Genomic DNA, 12,397 nt, shown 5'->3' on the forward strand with positions numbered 1-12,397 from the left:
GTGGCTGGTTATGTGCGCGATGGATCGCGGACATGGAGTTCAATGCCCGCGACGGATCGCGGGCATGAAGTTCAATGTGCGCGACGGATCGCGGGCATGGAGTGCAATGTGCGCGACGGATCGCGGACATGGAGTGCAATGTGCGCGACGGATCGCGGACATGGAGTTCAATGTGCGCGACGGATCGCGGACATAAGGTGCTATGTGTTCATCCGTGCACGTGCCAACCAGTGGCTTCTTACGCCCGCGATCCATCGCGCACATGACGAGCTCCATCTTCCGTGTCATGTGGCGCAACATCACGCTTCGGAGATCTTCTCCTTATAGTAATATCATTCGTGAGCATCGTCAGGCAGATCATCGATGGATGCCCCTTAAGTAACCCGTCCGCGGACACGCGTCTCCCTGCCTCTCACCGTCATCCCTGGACACCGAGAAGCACCCCACGATTCGTTTTTTTCACATCTATACTCACAAAACAACGCAAAAATGCCCCCCAAGAAGGTGCGTCTAAAGCTTTCGCTCGATTAGAACATTACGGACTGACGTACGACAGCTTCAGAAGCAGCAAGCGACGGAGTCCCAGGTGAGCGCGGTCCGGAAGGTGATGTTGGTGAGTAGTCATTTTGACGGTCGGGTCTCGCGCATAGGATGGCGCCTCAACAGCGTCGGGAAGTGGGACGAAGAAGAGGACCCCCAAGGAGCCCAAGGAGCCTTCCCAGGCGAAGAAGGTCAAGGCCGAGGTCGAGGTCGCAGTCGCCGGTCGGATGTTGGAGCTCTCGAAGAAGCCGAGCACGTCCGTCGTGGCCACCAGGAAGACGGGATCCATCCAGACGGACGCAAAACTGGAGTCCGACTCGGCCCAGCAGGCCGAGGCCGACAACGCCTTTCTCGGCTTCGGGCGAGTCGATTTCTGTAGCGACGAGAAGATGCTCTGGACGTCGGGGTCGATGAACAACCGCGCGCTCAACGCCGTTCACGTCGGCAACATCGCAGAGAACCTCGTGCTCGAGGGGGTCCTGGACGACGACCCCACTCGCATGTTGATCTTCGAGATCTACCCGGAGCACCTCGACAAGGACGTTGTGTTGGCGAAGACGGCGGACGACCCCGCCAACTTTCCGCTCGTCAAGCTGAGCGAGCAGGGCAAGAACTTCTCGCATCTCTTACTGGCGGGAAACCATCGTCTGCACGCGCTCCTGGATCGGCAGAAGAAGGACGCGGTGATCCTCAAGGCACAGCTCCATCGCTTGAAGGAGCTGGAGATTTCGGTCGGTCTGACGGAAGAAGGCCAGACGACGCTGCCGCAACTCCCGGACCATGAGCCGATCGCGGACTTGAAGCGGGAGATCGCGGCCACGGAGGACCGGATCGAGCACATGCGGTTCTGGCGGTGCAAGTTTTATCACTCTGGTGAGCAAGGGTGGGTAGCTCGGAGGGCGACTTTGGCTGACGGTGGATGCAGGCAAGCTCACCGATCTGGGGCGTCGTCACCTCGCGCGGAACATCACGCAGCACATCCGCGTTCAGACCGGGTGGGAAGCGTTCAACGCGAACGTCGCGGTGCTGCGGGACGCGGTCATGTCGGGACGGTGACGGCGGAGCCCGGGTCGGGCAAGTTGTGGGAGGAGCAACTCAAGAAGCTCCCGAACAAGCTCGACCACAACAACCAGTACGGGCCGCTGATTCGTGGTCAGGTGTCTGCGAAGTTCTGCCTGGAGCTCGCGCTGTGGCCGTACCTTCAGAACGACGACAACTTGGACCCGAAGGAGCTGAAAAAGTACTTCAAGTCGGCGTCGGAGGCGAGTGGGGTGCTGCCGAACGGACAGGTGCGTTTGGATGGTCGAGCGTAGTCCTCGCGATTGACGGACGTTTTGCAGTTCGTGCTGGAGCTGTTGCACCGGTCGACGTCGCAGCTGAGCTTCCTCGCGTCACCGTCGAACGTGATCGCCGGGAGCAGCGCGCACATCGTTGCGATGGAGTACGTGGACACGTTCGCGGCGTTCCGGAAGGCGACGGAGGACGTGCAGGTGACGCGGAACGGCGGCGAGGAGCAGCCGTACCACAAGATCAAGGAGCACGAGGCCCTGCACGCCGCGCGCGAGAAGTGGGTGAAGCTGTCGAACATGAGCGCGGTCGGGGTAAAGACGCCTCAGCGATGCGTGTTCCCGAACGAGCTGTTCGAGGAGATCGACGAGGTGTTCGTTTCGACGCTGCACCCGTTCATCCTCGCGCGGCACGCGATGGGCTCGATGCAGAGCTCTGGATGGCGTGAGGGCTTGAAGAACTACTGGCGGGGAGTGACCAGGGTGGGGAAGAAGTACTGGCGGCGCGCGTTGGACCGTGCGATGATGGAGGCGGAGGCGGAAAGCGAGGAACAGACGAAAAAGAAGAAGGGCAAGGGTAAGCAGGCGGACACTGACATGGCGACAGGCACGGGAGAGGCGACGCGTGCGACGCTCGCCGTCGCGGCACTGAAGGGGGTGAGGGAGAAGATTGACATACTCCACTACATGCAGATGGCGGGGGCGGAGCTCGCGTTGCCTTTGCCGACGAAGACGTTCATGACGGACGTGTTCAAGTTCGCCGGGAAGATCGAGCAATGCACGAGTCTGGTGAGTCGTGATTATGATTGATATGTCCGCGATGGATCGCGGGGGTGGGATCCTCGTGCACCCACGTATAATAGATATCGCATGTGCGCGACCGATCGCGCACATTCGGAAGCCCAGGGAATGTGCGCGACCGATCGTGCACATGCCATATGCCGGGTCAATGTCCAAGTGCGCGAATGATCGCGCACTTGATCACAGCAAGTGCCATAATCACCCGCCTCGTCCACGTCCTCGGACCAAGTGCGCGAATGATCGCGCACTTGGACATTGACCTGGCATATGGCATGTGCGCGATCGGTCGCGCACATTCAGACCGGACGAGGATGGACCTTGAGCGAAAGCGACTGGTCACACACGTGCATTGGGAATGAGTGCGCGAATCATCGCGCACTTGACTATCGTCACCCCTCGCTGCGCTGCGTGCCAAGTGTCCACTCATGTTGATCACTTGTAGGTGGCTCGCACAATCAATCCCACTCTCGACTATCTCTTGTTCAGGACGGTCGAGAACAGCCACGACCACTTTGGCGAAATCCGTCACTGGGCCACCAACTGCGAGGACCACGAAAGGTGCGAGTGCGTGTGGCAGTTGGTAAGTCGGACGTCCGTATCCACCGTCGACTTCGTTAACGCTGTCTGTCTTAGTTCCTGGTCTGGTTCCTCGACCACGGCGAGCAGCTGTGCGCCCTGGAGGTCATGTGCAAGGCCGGCGATCTCGAGCTCGTCCGCTACATGTCTCGTTCGTCCCTCAAGACGCTGAGCGAAGTCGGCTTAGCTGTCCTTGCTGACCACGGCATCAACGAGTCCCACGCCCCGCTTCAAACCGTCCTGAACCGCAACGAGAGCTTCCGCCAGACCGTCCGCAATCTGTACGCCGCCACCAACACCGCCATCCATGTCGACGCGTCAAGCGGGTCCGGAAAGGGCAAGAAGAAGGACATCGCGAGGCCGACGCTCGACAAAGTCGACGAGCCCATCAGGCGTATCGTCGCCGACCTCAGCATCAGCGACCTGCCCCCGAGCCTCGTCAAACTACTACCTCCTCTCCGCACGACGCCTAAGTGGCGGCACAACTGGTCCCGTCCCTCACAAAACGACAAGCAGACGATGCCGATGGGCATCGCGATGGAGATGGCCCTGTCCTGGGAGGCCATCAAACGCTTCGTCGTGCTGCCCTTCTACTCCCCCCTCGGCAAGGAAGTCTTCTCCAGCTTCGCGCGGTTCTGGGCAACACACTCCACCGCTCGCCACCGTCCCAACCACGTCCTGGTGCCCGGCAAGATCTTGCAGACGTGGTCGTGGTTTGCATTCGAGTGGGAGGACGGGCTGTCGGTACAGGAGAAGGCGACGCCCGAGCTTCAGGACCTCGTCAGGGTGCTCGGCGAATCGGTGGAGGCGTACAAGCTCAACCCGTTGCTGGCGTACTTCCGTGGGGCCCTCGTGAGGCAGCACAACCTCGCCGAGGGCTTCAAGGCCATTCGCGAGCTGACGAAATGCATCGCCTTCCACAAGGACGTCTTTTTGCAAACCGACGAGAAGAATGGCTTCGTCATGAAGCCATCCTATCTGGGCGAGGTCGAAGAGCAGACGGTCGCGCCGATCATCGACTGGCTCCAACAGGTGAGAACGTTTGGTCGAAGGACGAGGCGAACAACTGACGCGACGAACTGCACAGGCCATGATCTGGAACGTCAACCGGCAGAGCGTTCGCCAGTCGGACTACGAGAGCATGTGGGTGTCCCCCAAGGACCGCCCGCACGAGTACGTTGCGCCGACGATCCTCGCATACCCAAAGGCAGCGGACATCTTCGCGTTCTCCAGCCTCGCGGACTACTCGACGAGGTTCAACCGCGAATTCATCGAAGACGGCGATCGTCGAAAACTCAAGGTCGAGCAATACGTCGAGGACAAGCTCCGAGACTTTGACGTCCGGGCGCATCAAAAGGCCCTCGACGCTGAGAAAGCCGCTGTCGTCCTTGCAGCCATGAACGCGGGGACGTCGTCTAGGATGGAGCAAGAGGAGGACGTGCCGCAGTTCGCGAGGCAGGACCAGGACGTGACGATGAAGGAGGTTTCGGACGATGCGACGAAGGGCGGCGGGGCTGAGGACGGGGGACGTGCCGCTGCAGAGGCCCAGTTCCGTAAAGAAGCCGAGGCCAAATTCAAGTACCCGCAGGACCTTCTCGGCATCGGCATGGACGGCGAAAACTTGTCGTACGCGGCCTTCCCTCCTGCCAAGAAGGAGGTGAAGAGGAAGAACAAGGCGGCACACGAGGAGCTGATGCGCAAGCAGCGGTCGCCGAGTCGCCGAGTGCTTCCGTACTTTGGCAGGGCTCCTGACTTTGACACTCACCTCAGCGAAATGCGGGCCAGCTTTGCGGCGCGTGACGAGGACGTTGAAGATGAGGAAGAGGAGGAAGAGGAAAACCTGGCTCGCATCATCGCCCGTGCCGACCAGGACTCGTCGTCCGAGGACGGCTCCGAGCACAGTTCCAAGGTGGGCACGACGTCGGCCCGTGGCCGTGTCGCCCCGCGTGTCAATCCACCCCGTCGCGACGACAACATGGACGTTGTACCGAGTGCCGAAGGGTCCGGGCCTTCAACGACTTCCTCACAAACAACGGACGGCGGGCCCACGTCGACATCTGAAGTGGAGGACATCACAATCTCCAACGCCGGACACGACGCCGATCCGGGTGAGTGGCATTGACCGAGTGCTTTCGGGTGCGCGATGGATCGCGTGCATATGAACCCCTTCGCCTGGGAACTGATGTGCGCGATCCATCGCGTGCATATGAACCCCTACCTCTGTTCCAATGTGCGCGATCCATCGCACGCAATGGGTTCGTCGCCCGAGCCCTCGTCCGCAATGTGCGCGATGGATCGCGGACATATGAACGCCCCGCCAGAGTTCCAATGTGCGCGATCCATCGCACGCATTGATATCCTTGCACGGACTAGTCGTCCGCAATGTGCGCGATGGATCGCGGACATATGAACGCCCCGCCAGAGTTCCAATGTGCGCGATCCATCGCACACATTGCGGACGACTAGTCCGTGCAACGATATCAATGCGTGCGATGGATCGCGCACATTGGAACTCTGGCGGGGCGTTCATATGTCCGCGATCCATCGCGCACTTTCAATCTCTCTATCGTTGTCGCATCAGCGCTGACATCCGCAACATACACAGACGCTGAGGAGGTTACTCCGAAGAGCAAGAAGACTCGCGTTCGCTCTGGTAAACGCCTCGCCGACCAGGTCGACCGTACGCTCATAGCCGTCTTGTCCTTTGCGCCCTTCGTTCATGATCCCTCTTTTTCGCAGTCAATCCCGACGGTTCCCCCAAACGGCCACAGAAGAAGAAGGCTCGACCCAGCCACGATGGCAGCCGCGCCGGAAGCGAGGACGGTCAGGCTTCTTCTGGCAGCCTTTCTCTCTCCGGGCTCTCTGCTTCCCTCCCCGAACCCACTCAGCCCAAGCCGCGGCCCAAGCCGAAGCCTCGCGCCAAGCACAGCATCTCCCGCACCGAGCCAGCCCCTCGAGCCAGTTCTTCGAAGTCAGCCCATCGCGATCGTGGACCCACTGCTTCGAGGACCTCGTCGCGTGTCCAGAGCAAGCCTCCAAGTTCCACCCGCGCGGCCTCCCAAAAGTGGCCTCCGTCCGCCTTCCAGGACGACGACGACGACGACGACGAAGGGAGCGGTCCCGCTCCGAGCGTCGAGGTGTAGATCGGACTGGTTTCCCTCGCCTTCTTCGTCGTCGCCTTTCGTCGTCGTCTTGCTCCTCATCGCCGCCGCCCCATTGCGCTTGTTGTCTCGTTGGCTCCCGTCACGTCTCGCATGTCTCGCCCCTCGCCTCATCTCGCCATCCTCGTGCCGTATGGACACTTGTATATTAATACCCCCTCCGCTCCTCGCTCCTGCTCCCGCTCCCGCTCCCACTCACGCGCACGGACGCCTCTCGTCGTACCTCGTCTCCCTCCCGCCCTCCCCACGTCCTTCGGGATGTTTCATGTATTACCTATCTTTTGGACTCTACCTGTGGACAGTGGCGGCGAACGTACTCACATGCTCCCCCCGACTGCTTTATGATGTTGTATGATTATGTAGTCACTCGCCCTGGTGGTAAAGTGTATGAATAATGTTGATGACACCGTCCGTGTGACCGGCAAGAAGCACTCAAGTGATTGGCTTCCTGAGCACTGCCTCCGCTAACTCAATCAGGTCGGCGCCGAATCTGTCGCAGTACCCAATCAGCGACGCAGAGTCTTGGTGGGTGGCTATTACGTCGGCTATGTCCCCCGTGATGAAATCAAAATTGGTTCAACCAGACTAGCCCTAACCTTCACCCCCTACAACGCTCTCTGTCGCATCTCACTTTTTCACTCTGCCCTCACTCGTGCTCATCACGTTAAACCGCTTCTTTCCCTCTCTCAATTTCACAATGTCAATCTCCGAGGCCATCGAAGACACGGGCTCCTTCGAGCACGCAGACGTCTACAACCGGTAAGCACCGGATTTATTTTATGACGCGTCAAAGGCCCCTCCTCAAATCAACCATTGGGCTAGGAGTGAAGCCGGACTGGAGGGTGCTGGAGTCAGGGCCCTCAAGGATGCCCCCGAGATGTCCAGTGTTCACGCCTCCGGGCAGGGCCTGAGCGACGTGCCACCGACGCTCGAGTCCGACGGTAGCGTGACGCAGGCAGATGTCACTGCGTCTGTGATTCGTCGGTCGTTGATGAAGCACGCGCACGACGCCGAGGAAGAGTTCAAGCTCATTCCTGTCACCCCCATCGCGTTGTCGAAGCTGAAGCATTATTGCGAGAACAACAAGGTCGCCGAAGCGTTGCAGGTCATGCAAGAGAAGCACTACATCGAGGTGGACCCCACAATGTACGTCGGAGCCAGCGACCCGAGCATCGTCGTGGACGTTATAGAGGTGAGTCTCTTTCTGTTATTTGAAGCATGTGGAACACGTCGCTGAGAAGGGCAGACACGGTGGGACGCGGAGATCCGGATACCGCGGGCGGCAGGATTCGGGGTGGTGCTGCCCCATCCAGAGCACGCGAATGAGGCCGCCTTCGGGCAGTGGCGAGTGAACATGCGAGTGAACGAGCCGACGTTCGCGTTCCGTGGCTCTCGTGAGAGCTTCCCATTCGACCCCACTGGACGGCTTGTGTACTTTGGGAAGACAGGGGGAAACGCGGACGTGTTCATCGGATGGATTCCTGAGGCCATCCTAGAGCCGAACCACAAGTGGCCAGAACATGGCAAGCTGCCGACGAGTCCGTCGAGGACGCTGGCTCGAGCGACGCAGGCGATGACGATCCACTTTCTTCGTGAGTGCAGATACCGTGACATCGACTGCACGACGTCGTATCCGGACTTGAACAACGACCGTCTGTTCAAGATGACAAGTAACCTTTTGTGAGTACTCGCTCGGTTCCGTCTCGTTGAATTGAGATCCCGCATGTTAGGGTTAGACTGCTTGGGCGCGACTCATCGTGGAATGAATGTGCGCGACTCATCGCGCACATGTACATCGAGCAGACTTGCATGTCCGCGATGAGTCGCGCATATTCAAGTGGGGTAGCCAGCTTGTACGCAATGAGTCGCGCGTATGCAAGTATGCTCGACGTACATGTGCGCGATGAGTCGCGCACATTCGGATCGCTGAGTATGGGATCTGATATTGTACGCGATGTTAATGTGCGCGACTCATCGCGCACTGCATGGCTCCTAGGTTATGGTGTATTCTCTTTTTCTGCTCTCTGTTGCTAGGTCCCCTCTGAACTCGGCATTATTATTTACAGCAAGGCGACCGGCAACACGCTGTCGATGACTCAGGAAGAGGTCGCCGATTTCAGCCAGGCCATTCGAGACGGTTTTCAGGAATGGTACGACGATGCGCCACAGGAATACAAGGACATTCCCGAGATGCAGCACGCCTTTCCCGGGGCGATCTTCATCCAGTACGGCCAAGACTACCCTTTCGTTGTCAACCCTCGGGAGCATCCGGAAAGGCAGTGGTTACAGCACTACAACGTCGAGGAGTTTTACTCAATGGGCTTCGCCATCACGTCGCATCTTCAGTGAGTGCACAAGTTCCGCGAATGAATAATTCTAATGTTCGATGCTTTCTCCTAGGGCGGGCTTGATTGAAAGTGAAACTCCTCGCAACGTCGACCGGTTGAGGCGAATGAACCTGTACACTACACCTGATCCGCGTACGAGGGAGAAGATCGACGACATCGCTAACTACCCGCTAGTGGACGAGGAGCATGACGAACGGGAGATCCGGGTGTACAACGAGGAGGGCTTTCGGGTGAGGCGTCATGACATCCAAGTGGGGCCTGTCGGCCCTGCGCTGCTCGCGAACGTGAAGACGTCGAAGAAACTTTTCGAAGGTGCGATGGATCGCCTCGTTCATTAATCCCCGGGTGTGCTAAGGTCGGACTCGCGCAGCTCCTGAGCTTAACGTCTTTGAAATGGACGACGAAGACGATCCTATGGAAGGTCTACCGTTCGACTACAAGGCCAGCTACGACGCTTACCCGCTCGGGTTCACCCATTGGTTGGGACAATGGCAATCCGACGGGTTCACGTACGGTCTACGAAGGAAGGTCGAGGAGATCATCGAGAAGGTGTCTGAGGGCGATGAGCCTGCCGTTATCACCGGCCGCTCGCAAGGGTACAACACCGCGATCCACCGTGCCCGGTCCAGCGCGGAGACTCACATGGCGCAGCGTGGTCTCATGACGGCGGTCAGCAGTGGGGCGTGGGCGATTTCGCCAAAGGCGAAGCAATCAGCGCAAGATCTGTTGGACCTCGTCACGATGAGAAGCCCAGGAGAGTGGATAGACAGCCAGCTGGGGAGCACGAACCCGACGTCGTGGCGGTGGGAACAAAACTTTACCGTCGTTTTCTCCCGTCTGAAGATGACTATCGACGACGGCGCCAAGTTGTTCCTACATCTCTTTCGTCGACTGGCCAAGGCGGTCACTCACCCTGTGGCGCTAGATCCGATGGTGGAAAGTCTCGTCGCGATCAAGGACAACGTGAGCACCGTCTTTCTAGCAACTGATGATCGGTCAATGACGTTCTTATCAGAACTGGCCGAAATTGCTCAAGTGGACGACGTTCCCTCTTCGGTGCTGGATCAAGGCAGTATTCGAGGCCCACATTCATCCCCATCTGACGTCGACGCGGCCGAGCCACCCTCATCCCGTCTGGGTGGAGGTGATCGCGATCCTTGATCGTCTGTTCAACTACGCGTATACCGGTGCGGCGAGGGTCCTCTGCGGGGGCGCAATGAAGCAAATATTCGCGACGCCGTCCGTGAAAGACTTTGGATTTCCGATGCTCAACGACGACATCGTGTACGTCAATCGGCGTAAACCAGCGATGGACGTTAAGATGTGGCCAGTCGACAACAAGGGCAGGTGCCCCCTGACGGTCTCTCAAAAAGCGATCCAGTTTGCGTACGGCGTCGAAACTGCTGCGGTGAGTGACATTGCCCAAGCTTTCTGGCATTAGGTCGTGTGCCAACGGTCAAGTGCGCGATGGATCGCGCACTTGACCATGAGCCCTTTGCATGTGTGCGATGGATCGCGCACTTGACCATGAGCCCTTTGCATGTGTGCGATGGATCGCGCACATTTACATCCTTGTCACATGTGCGCGATAGATCGCGCACATGCAACGGGCTCAAGGTCAAGTGCGCGATCTATCGCGCACTTGACCATGTGCCCGTCCTATGGCATCTGCGCGACTGGTCGCGCACATTTGGTCCCAGTCAACGATGAACCTTTTGCGAGTTACTGACACCCCGTTATCCGTCAGTCGTACATGCTTCATTTTCGTGTGATCATGTCCAGCGAACACCCCCACTGGCTCTCCAAGCAGATTCCTGGGGTTTCAAAATTTCCACGGGTCGCCTTCATCGCTGAGCTCATACACGAGGCCTTGGTCGTCGACAATGTCGAGTACGTCTACACGGTGATCGGGAAGCAACTGGACCGGGTCATCTGCGACCCCACTCATCTTCATTATGAGGCCGCGGTGGCGAGGCGCAAATGGCTGAAGGTCTGGCACACCGCACCGATGCCCCTCTCCTACGGTCACGAAGAGATCAACCACGTTGCGCTCATGCGAGTGCTCAGCACCGATGGTGAGGTCAACGCAACTGGACTGCCGGAGGCCGCTTCGCCGATGTGGTCCATGGAACGCTTCGCCATGGAGCTCGTAAAGCAGGCTTCCTCGGAGCACCGCCGCTTCAAAGCCCCTGTCCGCAAGTCCGGTTCTCTCGGTCCCGTCCTCCGTATTGGCGTCCACTACGCGCGTGCCTTGTTGCACAAAGAAGACTTCACCGAAGTCGACAAAATCATTCGCAACATGCTCGTCAAAGTCTTCACCGCCCGACGCCTCTCCTTCATCCCCAACGAGCCCCCTCGGCACAGCACCCTCCCCTGCCCCCAGAACGTCTCCCCTTACGCCTGGACTTACCTCGGTGATTCGCCCACCAAGGAAGAAGAGCGCTCCACTCAGGCCCTGACCCACGAGGAACGTATCACGAGGCACCTGAAGAAGACCAGCCAGCAACGCGCCCTCGAGAATCTGACTTCCCCTTGGGACATGAGGAAGTTGACCCTCATCGACCTCGTCACTGTCCTCGGTCGACGCGTCCCCCCCACAGAGTTCACGCCCGAAACCACCGATATCGGTAAGAACGAGGACACGCGCATTCGACAGGTCTACACCTGGGCGGATGAATACGTCAAGCTCCACTTCCACGAATGGCGCATCCAGCTCGCCTTCATCTGCGCGTTCATCCTCAAGAAGATGACGCCGAAGCTCTTCTGGCCGAAGGACTACAAGAAGCTCAAATTCGGTAGTCACAACTACGGGGACTGGCAGGCCGTCGAGAAGAAGTTCCGCACGCTCGATTGGATCGAAAACGGCAACTCCAAAGGAAACAGGGGGATGGTCACGGAGGGGTTGATCTTCACCCAGGCGATGGTGTCTATCGTCGCTTACATCGTGCCGGACAGCCCTCTGCACAAGTTCATGAAAGAGGACGACAGATGGCACTCCGGGCAATGGACGTTGAGGCACGGTAAGATTCGACCCCCTTGCCTTCGTCGACCTTTCGCTGATGTGTCTCGAAGGCTCGAAGGCGCTTTGTTTCCAGAATTGGATACGACTGGGAATCTTCCAGTGCTCTGGGAATCGGGTTGCGCCGAACAGCTCGCCACGCTGGGGCGAATCGTACTGCGTGCACGACCAGATGGTTAGGTTAGGCAGGAGTAGACGCGCCCGAACGGAGCCGACGAAGGAGGCGGAGTGAGGAGTGCGGCTACGGGTGAAGAGAGTGCTCGAAAGGAGGCAAGATCTGGGGGTTTCCCCTCCAGAGACCTTTCGACTTTATGCAGTCTCATCAGGCCTGTTATTTCGAGTAAGTCAATGATGTACTTATACGGGCGAATCTGAGCAACTTTTATGGCTCTACTGACCGTAATACACGGCTCATGATTCGCTGCTATTCTTGTGTCTCGTAGTCAGCATGTCCGACCGGGGAATGTATACGCCGACCGGGGATTGACTCAGCTATTTCCAATTGATAGATTGGCAATTGGTTATAAATAGCCGCTTCTGGAATGTCCTAGAACATGACGTCAGTGATCACCTGATATGATGTTTAGGTTAGGTTAGGTTAGGTTAGGTTAGGTTAGGTTAGGTTAGGTTAGGTTAGGTTAGGTTAGGTTAGGTTAGGTTAGGTTA

The 12,397-nt window shown here is 58.4% G+C and overlaps 2 protein-coding genes across 2 annotated transcripts; both read left to right on the plus strand.

Annotated features, from left to right (window-relative positions):
• Window positions 1-489: 489 nt before the first annotated feature.
• On the plus strand, window positions 490-6,346 carry BXZ73DRAFT_103832 (uncharacterized protein; the record flags this gene model as incomplete). Its single annotated transcript, XM_048015704.1, has 12 exons — window positions 490-504; window positions 557-586; window positions 651-1,413; window positions 1,466-1,563; window positions 1,620-1,829; window positions 1,881-2,403; window positions 2,434-2,615; window positions 3,070-3,207; window positions 3,261-4,235; window positions 4,291-5,311; window positions 5,809-5,883; window positions 5,943-6,346. 12 exons carry the CDS (start codon window positions 490-492, stop codon window positions 6,344-6,346), a joined length of 4,434 nt encoding a protein of 1,477 aa, XP_047875443.1.
• A 715-nt stretch (window positions 6,347-7,061) lies between these two features.
• On the plus strand, window positions 7,062-11,963 carry BXZ73DRAFT_103833 (uncharacterized protein; the record flags this gene model as incomplete). The annotated part of the gene is made up of 9 exons (XM_048015705.1): window positions 7,062-7,123; window positions 7,187-7,556; window positions 7,611-8,044; window positions 8,431-8,709; window positions 8,765-9,024; window positions 9,083-9,675; window positions 9,728-10,120; window positions 10,460-11,732; window positions 11,785-11,963. The coding sequence occupies 9 exons, from the start codon at window positions 7,062-7,064 to the stop codon at window positions 11,961-11,963; spliced, it is 3,843 nt and encodes a 1,280-aa protein (XP_047875444.1).
• Between the last annotated feature and the right edge of the window lie 434 nt (window positions 11,964-12,397).

Source organism: Epithele typhae, assembly GCF_022376455.1.
Source record: "Epithele typhae strain CBS 203.58 chromosome Unknown BXZ73scaffold_44, whole genome shotgun sequence".
Lineage (NCBI taxonomy): Eukaryota > Fungi > Basidiomycota > Agaricomycetes > Polyporales > Epitheliaceae > Epithele > Epithele typhae.